This window comes from Phyllobates terribilis, unplaced genomic scaffold, assembly GCF_046119375.1.
Source record: "Phyllobates terribilis strain yellow unplaced genomic scaffold, ASM4611937v1 Scaffold_1__5_contigs__length_1240528914, whole genome shotgun sequence".
NCBI lineage: Eukaryota > Metazoa > Chordata > Amphibia > Anura > Dendrobatidae > Phyllobates > Phyllobates terribilis.
Genome location: NW_027362761.1, coordinates 185,866,652 through 185,885,585, shown reverse-complemented (window position 1 = coordinate 185,885,585; position 18,934 = coordinate 185,866,652). Strand labels below are relative to the sequence as shown.

At 45.1% G+C, this 18,934-nt stretch overlaps 1 protein-coding gene across 4 annotated transcripts in view; it reads left to right on the top strand.

Moving 5' to 3' along the window:
- Nucleotides 1-18,934, top strand: part of TRPM6 (transient receptor potential cation channel subfamily M member 6) — a 381,140-nt gene that overhangs the window by 204,848 nt on the left and 157,358 nt on the right. For 3 of the 4 annotated variants that reach the window (XM_073670622.1, XM_073670620.1, XM_073670628.1), the window contains exons 19-20: nt 18,477-18,608; nt 18,724-18,852. In XM_073670622.1, coding sequence (XP_073526723.1) covers nt 18,477-18,608; nt 18,724-18,852 — 261 coding nt within the window. Of the gene's footprint in view, nt 1-18,476; nt 18,609-18,723; nt 18,853-18,934 lie in introns of those variants that run through there. The other variant, XR_012314145.1, reaches the window with a different exon arrangement.

Genomic DNA, 18,934 nt, shown 5'->3' with positions numbered 1-18,934 from the left:
CACATAGTGCCCACATAAAAAAAAAAAATACTCACCTCTGTCCGTTCCTCCGCTGCTCTCTTCATGATGTGTTCAGATACGCTGCACATCTCGGTACAGCAGGCACGTTCTAATGACGTCATCGCACCCACTGAGCTGACGCTCCCTCCTCCATCATTACTTTCAACTGTATTGGCCGATATAGTTGAAAGCGTGATATTGGGCAGGTGACGGCGTCGCAGGCCAAATATATTTAGGGGACCTGCCCGACATTGCAGGCCCAATATACTTGGGGGACCCGCCCGGCGTCTAGTGCCAAATATACTCACCCTGCAGGCCAGATTTGGCCCGTGGGTCAGAAATTGACATATGTACTCTACATAGATATCTCTGTTGAGAAAAAATAATCAAAACTGCACAGTTTAGCACTGTCTTTAGATGCACAGTGGGCCCAGTTTTCATGAAATCACATCCACTTTGCTTGGACAGTTAGTCCACATGCACATGTTGAGTATTTGGTGAGTTTTTAACGTCGGCATTTGTAAGGCAAAACCAGGAGTAGGTGATAAATACAGAAGTGGTGACGTGTTTTTATTATAGTTTTCCTTTGACTCTTCCACTCCTGGTTTTTGCTTAGAAATACTGAGGTAAAAACTCACCAAACACTCAATGTTTGCACGTGGCCTTAAACATAGCAGAATTTCTGTGCAAAAAAAGCAGCAGAAAAAACGCAGCATTTACACTGCATGTGATCATGGCATAAATGTCCAAGTAATGGCGATGTGACTTCTTATAATCCCCTGCCCCAGGTGCATTTGAACTGGTGTGGTTTTGATGCTTTTTATCTCTATAGGTTTCTTTGTGGAGCCTGAAAAAAACACATGTAAAAAAAATGCAGTTGGATTTTTAAGTGCGGAATCAAAGCTTTTCTGTAGTATAAAAACTAGTGTTGAGCGAACATGCTCGACACTGCTCGGTACTCGCCCGAGCATCACGCTACTCGGGATGTTCGGCGAGCACCGAGCATTTCCGGGTTACTCGGGCGGGAGCTCGGGTCTCCGCCCTGCATGTTTGGCGCTCTTTACAGAGCCAATGAACATGCAGGGATTGCCAGCCAGTCACTGTAATGCCGCAGCCATGTTGTTTGTGGGCATTACAGTGATTGGCTGGCCGCACAGCGTCACCTCGAGTATTTAAAACCGGGCGCCGCCATCTTGGACACAGTCGCTCCGGATCAGACAGTGTAGGGACAGCGCTGCTGATTTAGGGAGAGATATATCCTGCGAAATAGTTAGTGTAGGGTCTGTAAAGGCTGCCAGATCAAACAAACAGTCCTTCTCAGGACTAATATCCATCCCAGGTATATCAGGCAGGCAGGCAGGCAGGCTGTATAGGAGACGCAGTGGTTATGCCAGCAAACGCTGCATTACAGTCCTGTGTGCTGCTCCTGTTGCTGAAATTGCTGGACTTAGCTCCAGGTCCCGGGGGCCAGGAAAAATCCTTTTTTTTTATCTAAATCCTCTTTTTTTTTCCTCCTTCACAATGTACAAATACCCATCTTATTAACCTTTTGGTGCCCCCCCCCCCAAAAAAAAAAAAAAGTGTGCCTCTGATTTTTCAGACACAAATATATCTGTTGAAAATAGTCTGGTGTAGACCAGAGAAATAGAAGTGTGGTTTTGTAGTTCTATGGGCCATTTGTATCTAAAAAAAACAGTTTGAGTGTGTCGCTCACTGTTCAGCCGCAAATATATATATATTTTAAAAAGCCTGGTATACACCAGTAAATTATTACTGTGGTTTTGATGTTCCACGGTAAAACATCTCTATTATCCTGTTTTTGGCATTTTTTGCTGCATAAAAATAATAATAGTGTCTCCCTGATTTTTCAGACACAAATATATCTGTTGAAAATAGTCTGGTGTAGGCCAGAGAGACAGAAGTGTGCTTTTGCTGTTCCACGGTAAAAAATCTCTATTATCCTGCTTTTTGCATTTTTTGCTGTAAAAAAAAAAAAAAATAGTGTCTCCCTGATTTTTCAGACACAAATATATCTGTTGAAAATAGTCTGGTGTAGGCCCGAGAAATACAAGTGTGGTTTTGCAGTTCCACGGTACAAACCTCTGTATTATCCACTTTTGGGCCATTTGTATCTAAAAAAAACAGTTTGAGTGTGTCGCTCACTGTTCAGCCGCAAATATATATATATTTTAAAAAGCCTGGTATACACCAGTAAATTATAACTGTGGTTTTGATGTTCCACGGTAAAACATCTCTATTATCCTGTTTATGGCATTTTTTGCTGCATAAAAATAATAATAGTGTCTCCCTGATTTTTCAGACACAAATATATCTGTTGAAAATAGTCTGGTGTAGGCCAGAGAGACAGAAGTGTGCTTTTGCTGTTCCACGGTAAAAAATCTCTATTATCCTGCTTTTTGCATTTTTTGCTGTAAAAAAAAAAAAAAATAGTGTCTCCCTGATTTTTCAGACACAAATATATCTGTTGAAAATAGTCTGGTGTAGGCCCGAGAAATACAAGTGTGGTTTTGCAGTTCCACGGTACAAACCTCTGTATTATCCACTTTTGGGCCATTTGTATCTAAAAAAAACAGTTTGAGTGTGTCGCTCACTGTTCAGCCGCAAATATATATATATTTTAAAAAGCCTGGTATACACCAGTAAATTATAACTGTGGTTTTGATGTTCCACGGTAAAACATCTCTATTATCCTGTTTTTGGCATTTTTTGCTGTATAAAAATAATAATAGTGTCTCCCTGATTTTTCAGACACAAATATATCTGTTGAAAATAGTCTGGTGTAGGCCAGAGAGACAGAAGTGTGCTTTTGCTGTTCCACGGTAAAAAATCTCTATTATCCTGCTTTTTGCATTTTTTGCTGTAAAAAAAAAAAAAATAGTGTCTCCCTGATTTTTCAGACACAAATATATCTGTTGAAAATAGTCTGGTGTAGGCCCGAGAAATACAAGTGTGGTTTTGCAGTTCCACGGTACAAACCTCTGTATTATCCACTTTTGGGCCATTTGTATCTAAAAAAAACAGTTTGAGTGTGTCGCTCACTGTTCAGCCGCAAATATATATATATTTTAAAAAGCCTGGTATACACCAGTAAATTATAACTGTGGTTTTGCTGTTCCACGGTAAAAAATCTCTATTATTCAGGTTTTGGTAGTTTTTTCCGTAAAGAAAAACAGTAGTGTCTCCTGACTGTTGTGACACAAAAATATATCTGTTGAAAATAGTCTTGTGTAGGCCCGACATCCCAGTGTGGTTTCGCAGTTCCACAGGTCAAATCGCTGTACTATCCAGTTTTGGGCCTTTGGTATCTAAAAAAAAAAGCAGTTTGAGTGTGTCGCTCACTGTTCAGCCGCAAATATCTCTATTTAAAAAAGTGTGGTATACCCCAGTAAATAATAACTGTGGTTTTCCTCTTCCACGGTTCTAATCTACTCTTTATTACCCTTTTTCCATTGATAGTGCAAGTGTAAGCTATTTTACTTCATTTACAATGGGCAAGGCGCGTGGCAAGGGACGTGGAAGTGGACGTTCTGGTGATGGTTCGTGCAGAGGACGGGGCCGTGGCCAAGGTGAAAATGTGCCACAACCAACAGCCACATCTTCTCGCTCCCACTTCTTGACCGAATTACTAGGGAAGCACAGAACAACACCAGTATTGAGAACTGATCAGTGTGAACAGGTTATTAATTGGATAGCAGACAATACTTCCAGTTACCTGGGCACCACCACCTCCGGTCTGTCTTCCACACGGTCAACTCTTAGTAGCCGTGAGTCTCGACCGCGTACTCCTCCTCACCCTGATGCTCCTTCCTCCCACCATGCCGAGTGTCGTCAGACAGCAAGTGATCCCACACTTGGACACTCTGAAGAGCTGTTCGGTGGTCCATTTCCATATTTGGGCCCCTCGCCTGATACGCTTGAAGTGGTGGAAGAGGAGATCCCATGTTGCGATGCCCAAATATTTGAACAGCCACGGCCACAGGAAGTCGACGTTGGCAATCTGTCACAAGAGGTGGACGATGACGAGACACAATTGCCAGGAAGTGAGGAGGAGGATCGTGGTGCGCAAGTGGAAGAGGAGGAGGTGGTGGATGATCTAGTAACTGACCCAACGTGGAAGGAGGACATGCAGAGTGAGGCCAGCAGCACACAGGGGGAGGGAGGCAGAGTACCCCAACAGGCAGGAAGAAGCAGTGTGGTGACCGCAGACAGAAGGCAGGCAACCGTTCCCCGTAACACCAACACGAGGAACGTTGCCAGTACAAGCGGTAGGTCTTCCAGAGTCTGGAATTTTTTTAAAGACTCTGCTGATAACCCCAAAAAGGCCATATGTTCCACCTGCCATGCCAGCATCAGCAGGGGTGACAAAACTACCAGCCTGACCACCACCAGCATGATCAGGCACATGGCAGCAAAGCACCCGACTTTGTGGGGCGAAACCCAGGGTCCACGACCAGTGTCAGCGGGTGTCACCACTGCTTCTTCCACTGTTGTGCGTGCAATAGAACCCCCTGTTGTGTGTGCAAGGCAATCTCCTGTCCATACTGCATGTAAAGATGCCCCCTCCTCTCAGTCTTCACTTGTTATGGCAGTTTCTCAAGAAACAGCATCAACGTCCACGTCCACGTCCCACCGCAGCGTTCAATTGTCCATATCCCAGACCTTTGAACGAAAGCGGAAATTCGCAGCTAACGCCCAACAGGCCACAGTCCTAAATTCGCACATTTCACGACTGCTTGCATTGGAAATGCTGCCTTTTAGGCTGGTGGAGACGGAATCCTTCCGCATTCTTATGGCGGTGGCCGTCCCTCGGTACTCGGTCCCCAGCCGACACTATTTTGCCCGGTGTGCCATCCCCACACTACACAAGAACGTGTCCCAAAGCATCTGCCGTGCCCTCAACAACGCAGTTACTGGGAGAGTCCACCTGACAACGGATACGTGGACAAGTGCTTGTGGCCAGGGACGGTACATCTCTCTGACGGCACACTGGGTAAACATAATGGAAGCCGGGACCCAGTCGGACCTTGGGACGGAACACATCCTCCCCACACCGAGGATTGCGGGCCCTATGTCAGTCAGAGTTGCCCCCACAGTGTACAGCTCCTGCGCATCCTCCTCCTCCTCCTCCTCATGTTCAGCCTCCATCTCAGATATCACCACATCAGTTACAAGCTGGAAGCATTGCAGTACTGCCTCCGCCAAGCGGCAACAGGCTGTGCTGAAACTCATAAGCTTAGTTGATAAACCTCACACTGCTTGTGAGTTGTGGACAGCTGTGAAAGAGCAGGCAGATCTGTGGCTGAGACCGCTGAACCTACATCCCGGCATGGTCGTGTGTGACAATGGCCGTAACCTGGTGGCGGCTCTGAGGTGAGGTGAGATCACACACGTACCATGCCTGGCTCATGTGCTTAACCTCGTGGTTCAGCGGTTTCTTAAATCGTACCCCGAGTTGCCAGATCTGCTCGTGAAAGTACGCCACCTGTCAGCTCATTTTCGCAAGTCGGCTACAGCTTCTGCCGCCCTTGCTGTGTTGCAGCAGCGTTTGCAGCTTCCGGCACACCGACTGGTGTGTGATGTCCCCACACGTTGGAACTCTACCCTCCACATGTTGCAAAGGATTTGTGAGCAGAAGAGAGCAGTTGTGGAGTACCAGCTGCAACAAGGCCGTCGATATTCAGGTCAGACTCCACACATAAGACCTCAGGAGTGGACCTGGATGTCTGACATATGTACCATCCTGACAAACTTTGAGGAGGCCACCAAGATGGTGAGTGGCGATGACGCCATCATTAGTGTCAGCATCCCACTTGTCTGTCTTTTGCAACGCTCTCTGCAGAGAATTAAAGAGGAGGCATTGCAGCCAGAGTATGATGAGATGGATCAAGAAGCCGTAGCGGGCGATTACACACAGCCCAGCCTCATCTCATCCCAACGTGCATTGGGGGACAATGAGGGAGAGGAGGAGGAGGAGGAGGAAGAACAGGAGCTGCTATCATGCGTTGTAGACGGTAGTACTTGTACAAGTGTCATACCGTCGGTTCAGCGTGGGTGGCCTGAGGACAGGGGGGAGGAGGAAGAGGAGGAGGAGGAGGAGAGCATGGTCAGTCGTCATCTTGGTGAGGACACGGAAATCTTGCCCGTTACCAGTCTGGCACGCATGGCTGACTTTATGTTACGCTGCCTTAACCGTGACCCTCGCGTTGTCAAAATGTTGGGTGACAGTCATTACTGGTTGGTGACACTTGTAGACCCCCGCTACAAGGAGAACTTTCGCTCTCTTATTCCTGAGGTGGAGAGGTCTACAAAAATGGGGCAATATCAGAAGGCCCTTGCTGCAGAACTCTTAAAAAAATTCCCATCTGAACACGCTAGCGGCAGAGGTCACAGTTCGTTGCCCAACCAAGGCGTACAGGCGAGAGAGATGCAACTCCAATCCAGCTGAGGCAGGGGAACACTGTCAACGTTCTGGGACAGTTTTCTGACACCCACCCAGCTTACCGGCCCTGAGGCACGGGGTACTCTCACAAGGAGTGGAAAGTTTCAAAAGATGGTGAGGGAGTACCTTGCCGATCGTACCAGCGTCCTCCGTGATTCCTCTGTGCCTTTTAATTATTGGGTATCCAAGCTGGACACTTGGAATGAACTCGCTCTGTACGCCTTGGAGGTCCTGGCCTGCCCTGCCGCTAGCGTGTTATCGGAGGGTGTTTTTAGTGCCGCTGGGGGAATTATAACTGATAAGCGCACTCGCCTGTCAACTGACAATGCTGACAAGCTGACCCTTATGAAAATGAACAAGGGCTGGATTGGGCCAGACTTCTCATCACCACCAAATGACAGCAGAGTAACATAAAGTCAAATCCACTGTGTTATTTCGGGAGGTGTATTCACATGCACCGCTTCACACCCACACATGGGTATACGCTTCCTCGTTTCGGCTGTTTAATCTTCTCCTTATCCTCAGCCTCACCACCACTATACCATCAGGGTGCCAGCATTGCAAGTTGCTCCGTCCTAATTTTTGGCAGCTTTTGCTGGGAAAGCATAAGCAAATACTATGGGACACCCACTCCCCAATAATGGGACTTATGTTTGTAATATGCTGTACTGCTTGGCTCTTGTAAGGGGCATTGCAAGTTGTTCCGTTCTAATTTTTGGGAGCTTTTGCTGGGAAAGCATAAGCAAATACTATGGGAGACCCACTCCCCAATAATGGGACTTATGTTTGTAATATGCTGTACTGCATGGCTCTTGTAAGGGGCATTGCAAGTTGCTCCGTCCTAATTTTTGGCAGCTTTTGCTGGGAAAGCATAAGCAAATACTATGGGAGACCCACTCCCCAATAATGTGACTTATGTTTGTAATATGCTGTACTGCATGGCTCTTGTAAGGGGCATTGCAAGTTGCTCCGTCCTAATTTTTGGCAGCTTTTGCTTGCAAGGCATAAGCAAATACTATGGGACACCCACTCCCCAATAATGGGACTTATGTTTGTAATATGCTGTACTGCATGTGATGCGCCCCCTGGGCCGTGTGTACACGTGTGTGGGATACCCGGTGCCGGGTGTCTGGGGTCTGTAGTCTCCGTGGCGGTGACCCGTTCCCGTGGCTCAGGCTGGTCAAACCAGTGGCAATCTTTCTTAGGTTTTGAGGTTAATTGTCCGACTGCGCCACACGTGGATTGCGGTCAGGGAGTACCACCGCTGCGAGGCAGACCGCTGAGGCTGGTGTTGTGAGCGCAGCATAAAATGGGATAACTCCCCTCGGGAGGAGTATAGCCTCAGGGCAGTGAGTGTGGATGATGGGGGTGATGGGGCACGAGCGCAGCAGGAATGACTCAGAGTCTTTGCAGTGCAGTTCAGGGTCTTTACTGATGACTATAAGGTAGACCCTCCCGGGAGTACTGGCTAGCATAAGAGGCCTGGTCAGGCTGTGAGCAAGCCGGAGTTCCCCTGGACAGGTGGAGTTGTTGGCCTCCCCGTCTGTCTGCACTCTTCCTGGCTACCTTGCTGTAAGCGGGTAGAAGTAGCCCACGTCCCTGAGTGTACCGTGTAGTACTCACCCGTATGGCTGGTGACTTGGGGCCTTCTGTTAGCCTCCGCTCCACGACGGCGGTGCTGGTCCCTTGCTTGTGACTGAGCCTCCGGGCTTCTATGGCCAGAGGACCTGAAATCCCCTGCCGGCTGGTTTCTGCTGCTGGATATATAAGTCCTCACAGCTTCGGACTCCTGTGTCCGGTTCCTATTGTCTTCTGCCAGGGCGAGCTCTGCTCAGCTTCCAGCCCCTCGTCTTTAGCTCCTAGCTCCTACAGAGCTCCTTGCTGTTACTTTCCCTTGCTCTCACTCTGACTCTGACTGTTCTCTGTTGTCTGACTCACTCAACCCCACCCCAGATCCAGTTTATAAGGGCAGAATTCTCCCCTCCCAGGACTGGGGCAGGAGGATGTTGCATGTTTAAGGGATCCTGACCAGGAAACCTCCCACTTGCTCTCCGACGTAATCTCTATTACTGTGGTGACCAGACCCCTGGGGTGCCACACATGGCTCTTGTAAGGGGCATTGCAGTACCTCATAATTTTGGGAAAGCATTCCATTCACTGCTTAGGCCAACAGTGCACAGGAGACCCAGTTGCTATAAATGGAAAAAAAGGTTTAGTTAACGCCCTCTGACCTCCATGTCATTTCCAAGGGGCATTGGAGTGCCTCGAAATTTTTGGTAGGCATTGCACTCACTGTATGCCCTATAACTGTGTAGCCGAACCGCTCCTTTTGTTACAGAAACATATCCTACAAGACATATCTGGTTGACTGGCCTGATATTGATGTGAATGGTCCCTGTTCCTCCTGCTCTTTCTCCTTTGCCACTAACTTATCCATCATTTATCACCTGAAGCTTTGTTTTAACGGGAGTCATAGAACTTGGATAGTAGCAGGAAAACATCCAGCAATCCTCGGAGGAGGTAGGATATGCGCCAAAACGCTGACCTCCTCAGGCCTAGCCGCTACTACATACATGCGCTTGCATTACAACAAAACAAAGCAGATGCTAACTTCTATCATCCTCATCATGCTCCTCACCTTGGCACTCTCAACTCCCCTGATGGAGAAGCCAGGGCCCACCGGAGGAGTCTGATAGTCCGGTGGGCTCGGCCAATGCTGCCCTAAAGCAGGCCAGGCTAAGAAAAGTGTGGGAAAGATTACCGGTACAAACAGGGGTGGCTGGGGACCGAGTATGGACACCCGGCCACCCCCTGGAGGCTGGGGAGCAAGCTGGGACACCCGGCCACCAGGCGGCTGGGGACTGAGTATGGATACCAGGCCGCCGACACAGCCATGGCGTGGTGGTCAGATTCCGCCTCCACATGCCTAAAAGGCCAAATTTAAAGTGCAAGCAAGCAAGCAGTATGGTATTGCAGCCTGGGGGTGGGTAGGTGGCAGGCTGCATACTTGCGCTTGCATTGCAAGGAATGGGAGAGGTACAATTGAACACTGCCCTGGGACAAGGACTTGAATGGGGATAGTTGCAAGTCTGCAACGACAGGTGCAAGGTGGGAGGCATCTTTGCATGTACCATGAACAGGGGTTTGGCATGCACACACTACAGCGGAATAGGCTCTCCTTCCCACTAAATGCACTGGGGAGGGCACAGGAAATGTTTTGGTATACGCGCTTAATCTTATGTATAAGGCACACCAGGACAAATAGGGGCGGCTGGGGACTGAGTATGGATACCTCGCTGCCGAAGCAGCCATGAGGTAGTGGCCAGCTTCGGCCTCCTCTAAACTAAAAGGCCCCATTTCAAGTGCAAGCTAGCAGTATGAATTGCAGTCTGGGGGTGGGTGGGTGGCAGGCTGCACACTTACACTTGCATTAAAAGAAAACATAGCAGATGCTAACTTCTGTCATCATCATCATGCTCCTCACCTTGGCACTCTCAAGTCCGCCGATGGAGAAGTCAGGGCCCACCGGAGGAGTCTAGTTCTCTGGTGGGCTCGTCCAATGCTGCCTAAAGCAGGCCGGGCTAAGAAAAGTGTGCGGGGGGATGTTCCAAGGAGAAATGAGGGCAGCTGGGGACCATTTATGGACACCCGACTGCCCCCAGGCGGCTGGGGACCGTCTGGACACTTGGCCGCGGGGCGGCTGGGGACTGAGTATGGACACCCGGCCGCCGGGCGGCTGGGGACTGAGTATGGATTCCAGTCCGCCAACACAGCCATGACGTGGTGGCCAGATTCCGCCTCCACATGCCTAAAAGGCCCAATTTCAAGTTCAAGCAAGCAAGCAGTATGGTATTGCAGCCTGGGGGTGGGTGGGTGGCAGGCTGCATACTTGCGCTTGTATTGCAAGGAATGGGGGAGGTACAATTGAACACTGCCCTGGGACTAGAACTTGCATGGGGATAGTTGCAAGTCTGCATCTTCTGATGCGGCAAGGATCACTTATGATGGGCACACTTTTAGACAGTGACCTGGGAGTCAGAGATGCTTCCAGGGGTCTTCCCCATGCTGTTCCCATGTCTTTTCAGCACTTTATGCATGTGTCACACAGCACATGGCCAGATAAGGTTGTAAAATGTTAAAATGACATTTCCCGGTGAATGCATTTGTCATAGTTGAAAGCAATACAAAAGTGCAAAAACGCATAAAAAATGCTACTTGTGAACATAGCCGAAGGTGTGGAGGAGTATTTTTGTTTTTGGTCATTTATTTTAACTTATACACAAGTCTTTTCCCTGGAAAGGATGTTCCTTAACATATTTCAGAGGAAAAAAGTTTCACTTTCGTTTTATTGTGAGCCTGTAAAAGTGGCTTAATACCTCTGACCACGTTGTTGACAGCAGTGACCTGGGGGTCAGAAATGCTTCCTGGGGCGATCCCCATGCTGTCCCCATGTCATTTGAGCACTGTCACTATCGTTTTGGGCACTTGTTAGGCTTTTAAAAGACTGCCGGGGGTTACACCGCAAAAATGCTCGAGTCTCCCATAGACTAACATTGGGCTCGTTGCTCGGGTCGAGCACCCCAGTATCACGGCGAGCTCGGCCCGAGCTTCGAGCACCCGAGCATTTTAGTGCTCACTCAACACTAATAAAAACACATTAAAAACGCGACTTTGCACTTGCACTAAATAAGCTTCAAATAATGGGGAAAAGGCATAAACAATGCAGCAAACTCGCAATAAAGAAAGAAAATGATTAGTGATGTGTGGTGTGAACACCTGTAGAAAACGTGCAGGAAAAAAAGCAGTAGCAAAGAAACAGCATTTACACTGCATGTGAATATGGACTCAGTGTTAGATTTTATTATGAGTTTAATGGAGAAAAAATAATTAAGCACACAATTTTTTTTATACTCCATTTACTGATCACCAAATCTGATCGCTGTGTTGTGCAGGTCATTACGATTACAGGGACACTAAATATGTCCATGTTATTTGCTGATTTGTGTTTATTACTTTTTTAAAAAGCACATTAAAAACATCATTATTATAATTGTATTCGATTATATTTTAGTAATCTTATAGGAAGAAAAGAATATGACTTTTTCTTTACCTCTAAAATACAGGGACATAGAAATACATGGCTATATACAGATGTATCTCTATGAATCAGTATAATTTGCCTGTTGGGTCAGAGTTTGCAATGCAAGGCTTATAGCTTTAGCTGCTGCCTGAAATTCTAGAGGTTGTGGGTTCAAATCTTGGGGAGACCAAAACACAAGAAACAAAAATAGCATTTTTATAATTGTTTTTATTAAATTTTAATACAGTTATAGGAAGAAAAAAAAATACAAAAAATACTTTTGTTTTCCCTTTAGAATACAGGGACATAGAAATGCACTGCTTTATAGAGATGTATCTCTATGTACCAGTATAATCTGCCTGTGAGTTCAGAGTCTGCAATGCAGCTCAAGTATACCAAATTCTCTTGTGCTGGTCACAGCAGTCTGTGGCTCATGCTTGTAGCTGCTGCCTGCGATAGAAACATTGTGGGTTTGATTCCCAGAGAAACCAGATCACAAGAAGAGAAGATAAATTGTTTATTTAAATAATGTAAGTGCAGTGGAGGAGTTACTACAGAGTGATGGAAATCTGCAGGAGAGAGAAAGTGAGTGAGAGAAAGTCAGGGCAAAGTCCTTAAGTGCCGGGACTGCGTGGGACTGAGCTCTCAGATCGGGGTGGTCCCGCTGAATCCGGGACGGTTAGGAGCTGTGGTTTTGGGTCATTGTCCATCTGTATTGTGAAACACCGTCCAATCAACCTTGCTGCTTTTGGTTGAATCTGAGCAGAAAGTATGGCCCTATGCACTTCAAAATTCACCCAACTGCCTCTGTCTTCATTCACATCATCAATATACACTAGTGACCGAGTGCCATTGGAAGCCATGCATGCCCATATCATAACACTGCCTCTACTCATTGCCTCCACTGTGTTTTACAGAGAATGTGGTTTGCTTTGGATCATGATCAGTTCCAGGGCTTCTCAATACTTTCTTCTTCCCACCATTCTTGTACTGGTTGATCATAATTTCATCTGTCCAAAGAATGCTTTTTCAGAACTGGTCTGACTGCTTTAGATGTTTTTTGGCAAAGTCAAATCTGGTCTTTCTATTTTTAAGGCTGATTAATAGTTTGCACCTTGTGGTGAACCCTCTGTATTTGCTTTCATGAAGTCTTCTCTTTATGGTAGACTTAGATACTGAAGCACCTGCATCCTGGAGAGTGTTCTTCACTTGCATGGATGTTGTGAAGTGGTCTTCCTTCACTATGGAAAGGATTCTGCGATCATCCACTACAGTTGTCTTCCGTCGATGTCCAAGCCCTGTCGTGTTCTCAAGCTCACCAGTACACTCTTTTTTTTTTTTGCAGTATGTACCAAACTGTTAATATGGCCACTCCTAACATTTCTGCTATCTCTCTGATGGGTTTCTTCTTTTTTTCTTTAGCCTAATGATAGTCTGTTTCTCTTCGATTGAGAGGTCCTTTGACCATATGTTGTGGGTTCTCAGCAACAGCTTCCAAATGCAAATGCCACACCTGGAATCAGCTTTAGACCTTTTACCTGCTTAATTTATGATGGATTAATGAGGGAATAGCCCATGCAGACCATTAAAGAGCTTTTGAGATAATTGTCCAATTACCTTTGGTCGTTTTAAAAAGAGGCAGCTACATATTAACCCCTTAACAACATTAGACGTACTAATACGCGTCTGTGCCCTGGGACTTAAGAGCCAGACCCTTATTAGTACGCCATGGGGATCGCGCGCGCACACAAGCTGTGTGGGCGCGACCGCCGCCGGGTGTCAGCTGATTGTCACAGCTGACACCCGGTACTATGTGCAGGGAGCGGTCACGCACCGCTCCCAGCACATTAACCCCCGCGATGCTGCGATCGAAGTCGATCGCAGCATTGCGGTGGCAAGGGGAGGTGATCACAGATACTCACCTCCTCTTCCGGCTTCCAGCGCTGTCTGCCGTGGCTTCCAGGATGTTGCCATGATGACCCGATGTCATCATGACAACATCCGGGTCACCAGACAGCAGGAAGATTTTTTGCACATGCGCAGTGCATCTCCAAACAATCTTCTCCCTGTCCAGCGCTGACAGCCTGCATGGCACAGGGATGGTGGTGCATTCCTGTGCATTGCAGGCGACCAGAGAAAAAAATGTGAAAGTCCCATAGTGGGACAAAGTAATAAAGTATAAAAACTATCAGAAAGTGAAAAAAAAAAAAAATTTGTAAAAATAAAAAAAAAAAAAATACAAATAATCCACCAAAAATAAAAATATAATGTACCCATCAATAAATATTATTATAAAAAAAACAAAAAAAAACAATAAAAGTACACATATTTGGTATCGCCGCGTCCGAAACAACCTGACCTATAAAACTGTCCCACTAGTTAACCCCTTCAGTTAACACGTTAAAAAAAATAAATAAAAAACGAAGCAAAAAACAATGCTTTATCACCATACCGCCAAACAAAAAAATGGAATAGCACGCGATCAAAAAGACAAATATAAATAAAAATGGTACCGCTGAAAACGTCATCTCATCCCGCAAAAAACAAGCTGCCATACAGCTCCATCAGCCGAAAAATAAAAAAGTTATAGCTCTCAGAATAAAGCTATGCTAAAAAATAATTTTTTCTATAAAATTGCTTTTATTATGTAAAAGTGCAAAACATAGAAATACGATATAAATGTGGTACCGCTGTAAACGTACTGACCCGAAGAATAAAGCTGCCTTATCAATTTTACCACACGCAGAACAGAATAAAAAAAAAAACAAAAAAACAATTCCTGAATTGTTGGTTTTTGTTTATTCTGCCTCCCAAAAATCGGAATAGAAAGCGATCAAAAAATGTCACGTGCCTGAAAATGGCACCAATAACAACGTCAACTCATCCCGCAAAAAACAAGCCGTTACATGACTGTCTGCCAAAATCTGGAAAAATTATACCTCTCAAAATATGGCGATGCAAAAACTAGATTTTACAAAAAATGCGTCTTTTAGTGTGTGACAGCTGTCAGTCATAAAAACCCCATATGATTGTGGTATCGCTGTAGTCTTACCGACCCGAAGAATAAGGTCGTCTAATCACTTATACCGCATGAGGAACGGCGTAAAAAATAAACTCTCAGGTTAGGGTTGTGCTAGGGTTAGGGTTGTGCTAGGGTTAGGGTTGTGCTACGGTTAGGGTTGTGTTAGGGTTAGGGCTGGGGTTGGGGTTAGGGTTGGGGTTAGGGTTGTGATGGGGTTGGGATTTTTTTCAAAAGTAAGAAAAAAAGATGACGATATGGCGACTAGTGTTGAGCGCAAGTGCTCGCTACTTGAGTTTGCATCAGGTGTTCTGGTATGCATTGAGTATCGTGGGTATTTGAGTGACATGCTCGAGTCTCCGCTCCATATGCTTCACGGCCCAAAAAACTTTGCGGGTATTGCCTGCCATGCACGAGCGATCCCCGCATGTTTTTTTTGGGTGTCTAATAACCGTGAAACATCCGGGCGGGGACTCGAGCAAGTCACTCGAGCACACGCAGTACATGGTGCATACCTGAGTACCCGATGCAAACTCAAGTAGCGAGCACTTGCGCTCAAGACTAATGACAACTTATTCAATATGATGACCTAATGTTATCAAATTCTGTGTCGTACCTCTGGGTTCAAAATGTTCACTATACACCTTAATAAAATCCTTGAGGGGTATAGTTTCCAAAATGGAGTCACTTGTGGGGGAGCTCCACTGTTTAGGCACATCAGGGGCTCTCCAAACGCGACATGGTGTCCACTAACAAATTGAATGGAAAATCGTCTCAAATTGTTAGCGGACGCCATGTTGCGTTTGGAGAGCCCCTGCGTGCCCAAACTTTGGAGCTCCCCCACAAGTGACCCCATTTTGGAAACTAGACCACCCAAGGCACCTATCTAGATGCATAATGAGCACTTGGAACCCCCAGGTGCTTCACAAATTGATTCGTAAAAATGAAAAAGTGGAAAAAAAAATACTTTTTCATTTTTACGAATCAATTTGTGAAGCACCTGGGGGTTGCAAGTGCTCACTATGCATCTAGATAGGTGCCTTGGGTGGTCTAGTTTCCAAAATGGGGTCACTTGTGGGGGAGCTCCAATGTTTAGGCACACAGGAGCTCTCCAAACGCGACATGGTGTCCGCTAACAAATTGGAACCATGTCGCGTTTGGAGAAGCCCTGTGTGACTAAACATTGGAGCTCCCCCACAAGTGACCCCATTTTGGAAACTAGACCACCCAAGGCACCTATCTAGATGCATAGTGAGCACTTGGAACCCCTAGTTTCCAAAATGGGGTCACTTGTGGGGGAGCTCCAATGTTTGGGCACACAGGGACTCTCCAAATGCAACATGGTGTCCGCTAACAAATTGAATGGAAAATCGGCTCAAATTGTTAGCGGACACCATGTTGCATTTGGAGAGTCCCTGTGTGCCCAAACATTGGAGCTCCCCCACATGTGACCCCATTTTGGAAACTAGACCCCCCAAGGCACCTATCTAGATGCATAGTGAGCACTTGGAACCCCCAGGTGCTTCACAAATTGATTCATAAATATGAAAAAGTGATTTTTTTTTCACTTTTTCATTTTTGCGAATCAATTTGTGAAGCACCTGGGGGTTCCAAGTGCTCACTATGCATCTAGATAGGTGCCTTGGGGGGTTTAGTTTCCAAAATGGGGTAACTTGTGGGGGAGCTCCAATGTTTGGGCACATCAGGGGCTCTCTAAACGCAACATGGCGTCCGCTAATTATTCAAGCAAATTTTACAATCAAAAAGTCAAATGGCGCTCCTTCCCTTCCGAGCCCTGCCGTGCGCCCAAACAGTGTTTTTTCCCCACATATGGAGTAACTGCGTGCCCAGGGGAAATTGCACAACACATTTTGGGGTCCATTTTTTCTTGTTACCCCTGTGAAAATAAAAAAAATTGGGTCTAAAGTAACATTTTTGTGAAAAAAGTTAAATGTTCATTTTTTTATTCCACATTCCAAAAATTCCTGTGAAGCACCTGAAGGGTTAATAAAGTTCTTGAATGTGATTTTGAGCACCTTGAGGGGTGCAGTTTTTAGAATGGTGTCACTTTTGGATATTTTCTGTCATAAAGACCTCTCAAAGTGACTTCAAATGTGATGTGGTCCCTAAAAAAATGGTTTTGAAATTTTGTTGGAAAAATGAGAAATTGCTGGTCAAATTTTAACCCTTATAGCTCCCTAACAAAAAAAAATTTTGGTTCCAAAATTGTGCTGATGTAAAGTAGACATGTGGGAAATGTTATTTATTAACTCTTTTGTGTGACATATCTCTCTGATTTAAGGGCATAAAAATTCAAATTTTGAAAATTGCAAAATCGAAGAAATTTTACCACAATCATGAAGTACAATATGTCATGAAAAAAGAATCTCAGAATCAGGGGGATCCGTTGAAGCGTTCCAGAGTAATTACCTCATAAAGGGACAGTGGTCAGAATTGTAAAAATTGGCCTGGTCATTAACGTGCAAACCACCCTCGGGGGTTAAGGGGTTAAAGAGCTGTAATTCCTAAACCCTTGCTCCAATTAAGATGTAAATACCCTCAAATTAAAGCTGAGAGTCTGCACTTTAAGCCCATATCAATTATACACAGTGGAGAAAAAGTGTTTGCCCCTTTCCTGATTTCTTATTCTTTTTGCATGTTTGTCACACTTAAATGTTTCAGATCACAAAACAAATTTAAATATTAGACAAAGATAAAACAAGAAAACACAAAATGCAGTTTTTAAATGAAGGTCTTTATTATTAAGGGAAAAGAAATCTAATATTATTAAGGGAAAAGAAATCCAAACCTACAGTGCCCTGTGTGAAGAAGTGATTCCCCCTTCCTTAAAACATAAATTAACTGTGGGTTATCACATCTTTGGGAAGCGGAGTTCAACTTCCCTAGCCACACACACCACTGTAACTGAATATGTTTTGGTAAACGGCTAAAATGCTAAAACTTGTGTCACTGCCAAATATTTCTGGACCTAATTGTAAATCTGTGTGTAACTGTAATTAACAGCCCCTAAGACAATTTAATACGTACACAAACTCTTCTTTGGGGGGGTTACATGACCTTTGAGACCCCCGCCAATCCTGCTGGGCTGCCACACTTCTTCAGTACTATGTCCCATCAGTTTTTCCATGTACAATGGGGCTCTTAACAGCCAGACACCTTGAAAAGAGCCTCACTGCAGTGGATTCCCAGGATTGTCCCTTTTCAGATAAAAACTGTGAAGGTAATATAGACTGTGGTCGCTTTTTTCTCAGGATTGGTGGGAGGTCACATATCTCAGATGCCCATCGATTATTAAGTGATGGCATATTCTAGCAATATTCCATCACACTCTCAGGATGGGAATAACCTTTGAAGAATTAATCAGCACAAATTTTTGGACCTATCCAGGTGAATTAAAATAAATCACTTACTGCCATTACCAATAACCTCTCAATTGATCATTATCACAAATTACCCTCATTGGGTTAGGGTAACCATCAATTTAACCATATGGAAATATTGTAAATTATTACATAACCATCACATATATTATTATTTCTAAACTACTATGGATGTTACAAACCATCCCTTACCAATAAACCACACCGGCATTAAAAATGTAGGAAGTTGATAAAGTGGCTATAAAGGTGAGAAGGGGGCATTTTGATATCTCCAACAAAGGCGCCATAGTAGTGAAAGCAACATGCCCCAGCCTCCCTTGTATAGTCACTCTATCATCTTCAATCAATGTCAGGGTAGCTTTTAACTTAGTGATGGTATATTATCTGTGTGGTATGGAGAAAGCCATGTTTATTGTGCTGGTGTTTTCATTATGAACAAGGAATTGTGTAAAAATGGGTCTTTTACTACATAAAAGCTTGAAACCAGTCAGCACTTATCCTAATCTTTTTTTTTAGCAAAGCTTCGATGCTGAAAAGGGAGAAAATAATTCCACAGAAGAAAAGAGTCATGTACAAGGAAGCCTGTCTGTAACTAGAAAGATCTGCGAGTTCTACACTGCCCCTATTGTCAAGTTCTGGTTTCACACGGTAAGTAGTGTTCTATAGCTTGGGGTCACGTGTTGAATAATGTACTATAGAAATATATTTTTAAGCCTATATTCTAGTTTTATACATTGATTCTTTTGTCATGGTTACTTTGTAGATGGCGTACTTGCTTTTCCTTATGCTATTCACATATATAGTGTTGGTGAAGATGGAACCAGTGCCCAGTGTCCAAGAATGGCTGGTCATCACTTACATCTTTACTAATGCTATTGAGAAAGTCAGAGAGGTAAGTAGTGTTAGTACAGTCAAATGAAAACTAGGTGTCATTTGTACAATTAATAGAAATTGTCTTATATGTTTGATGAGTC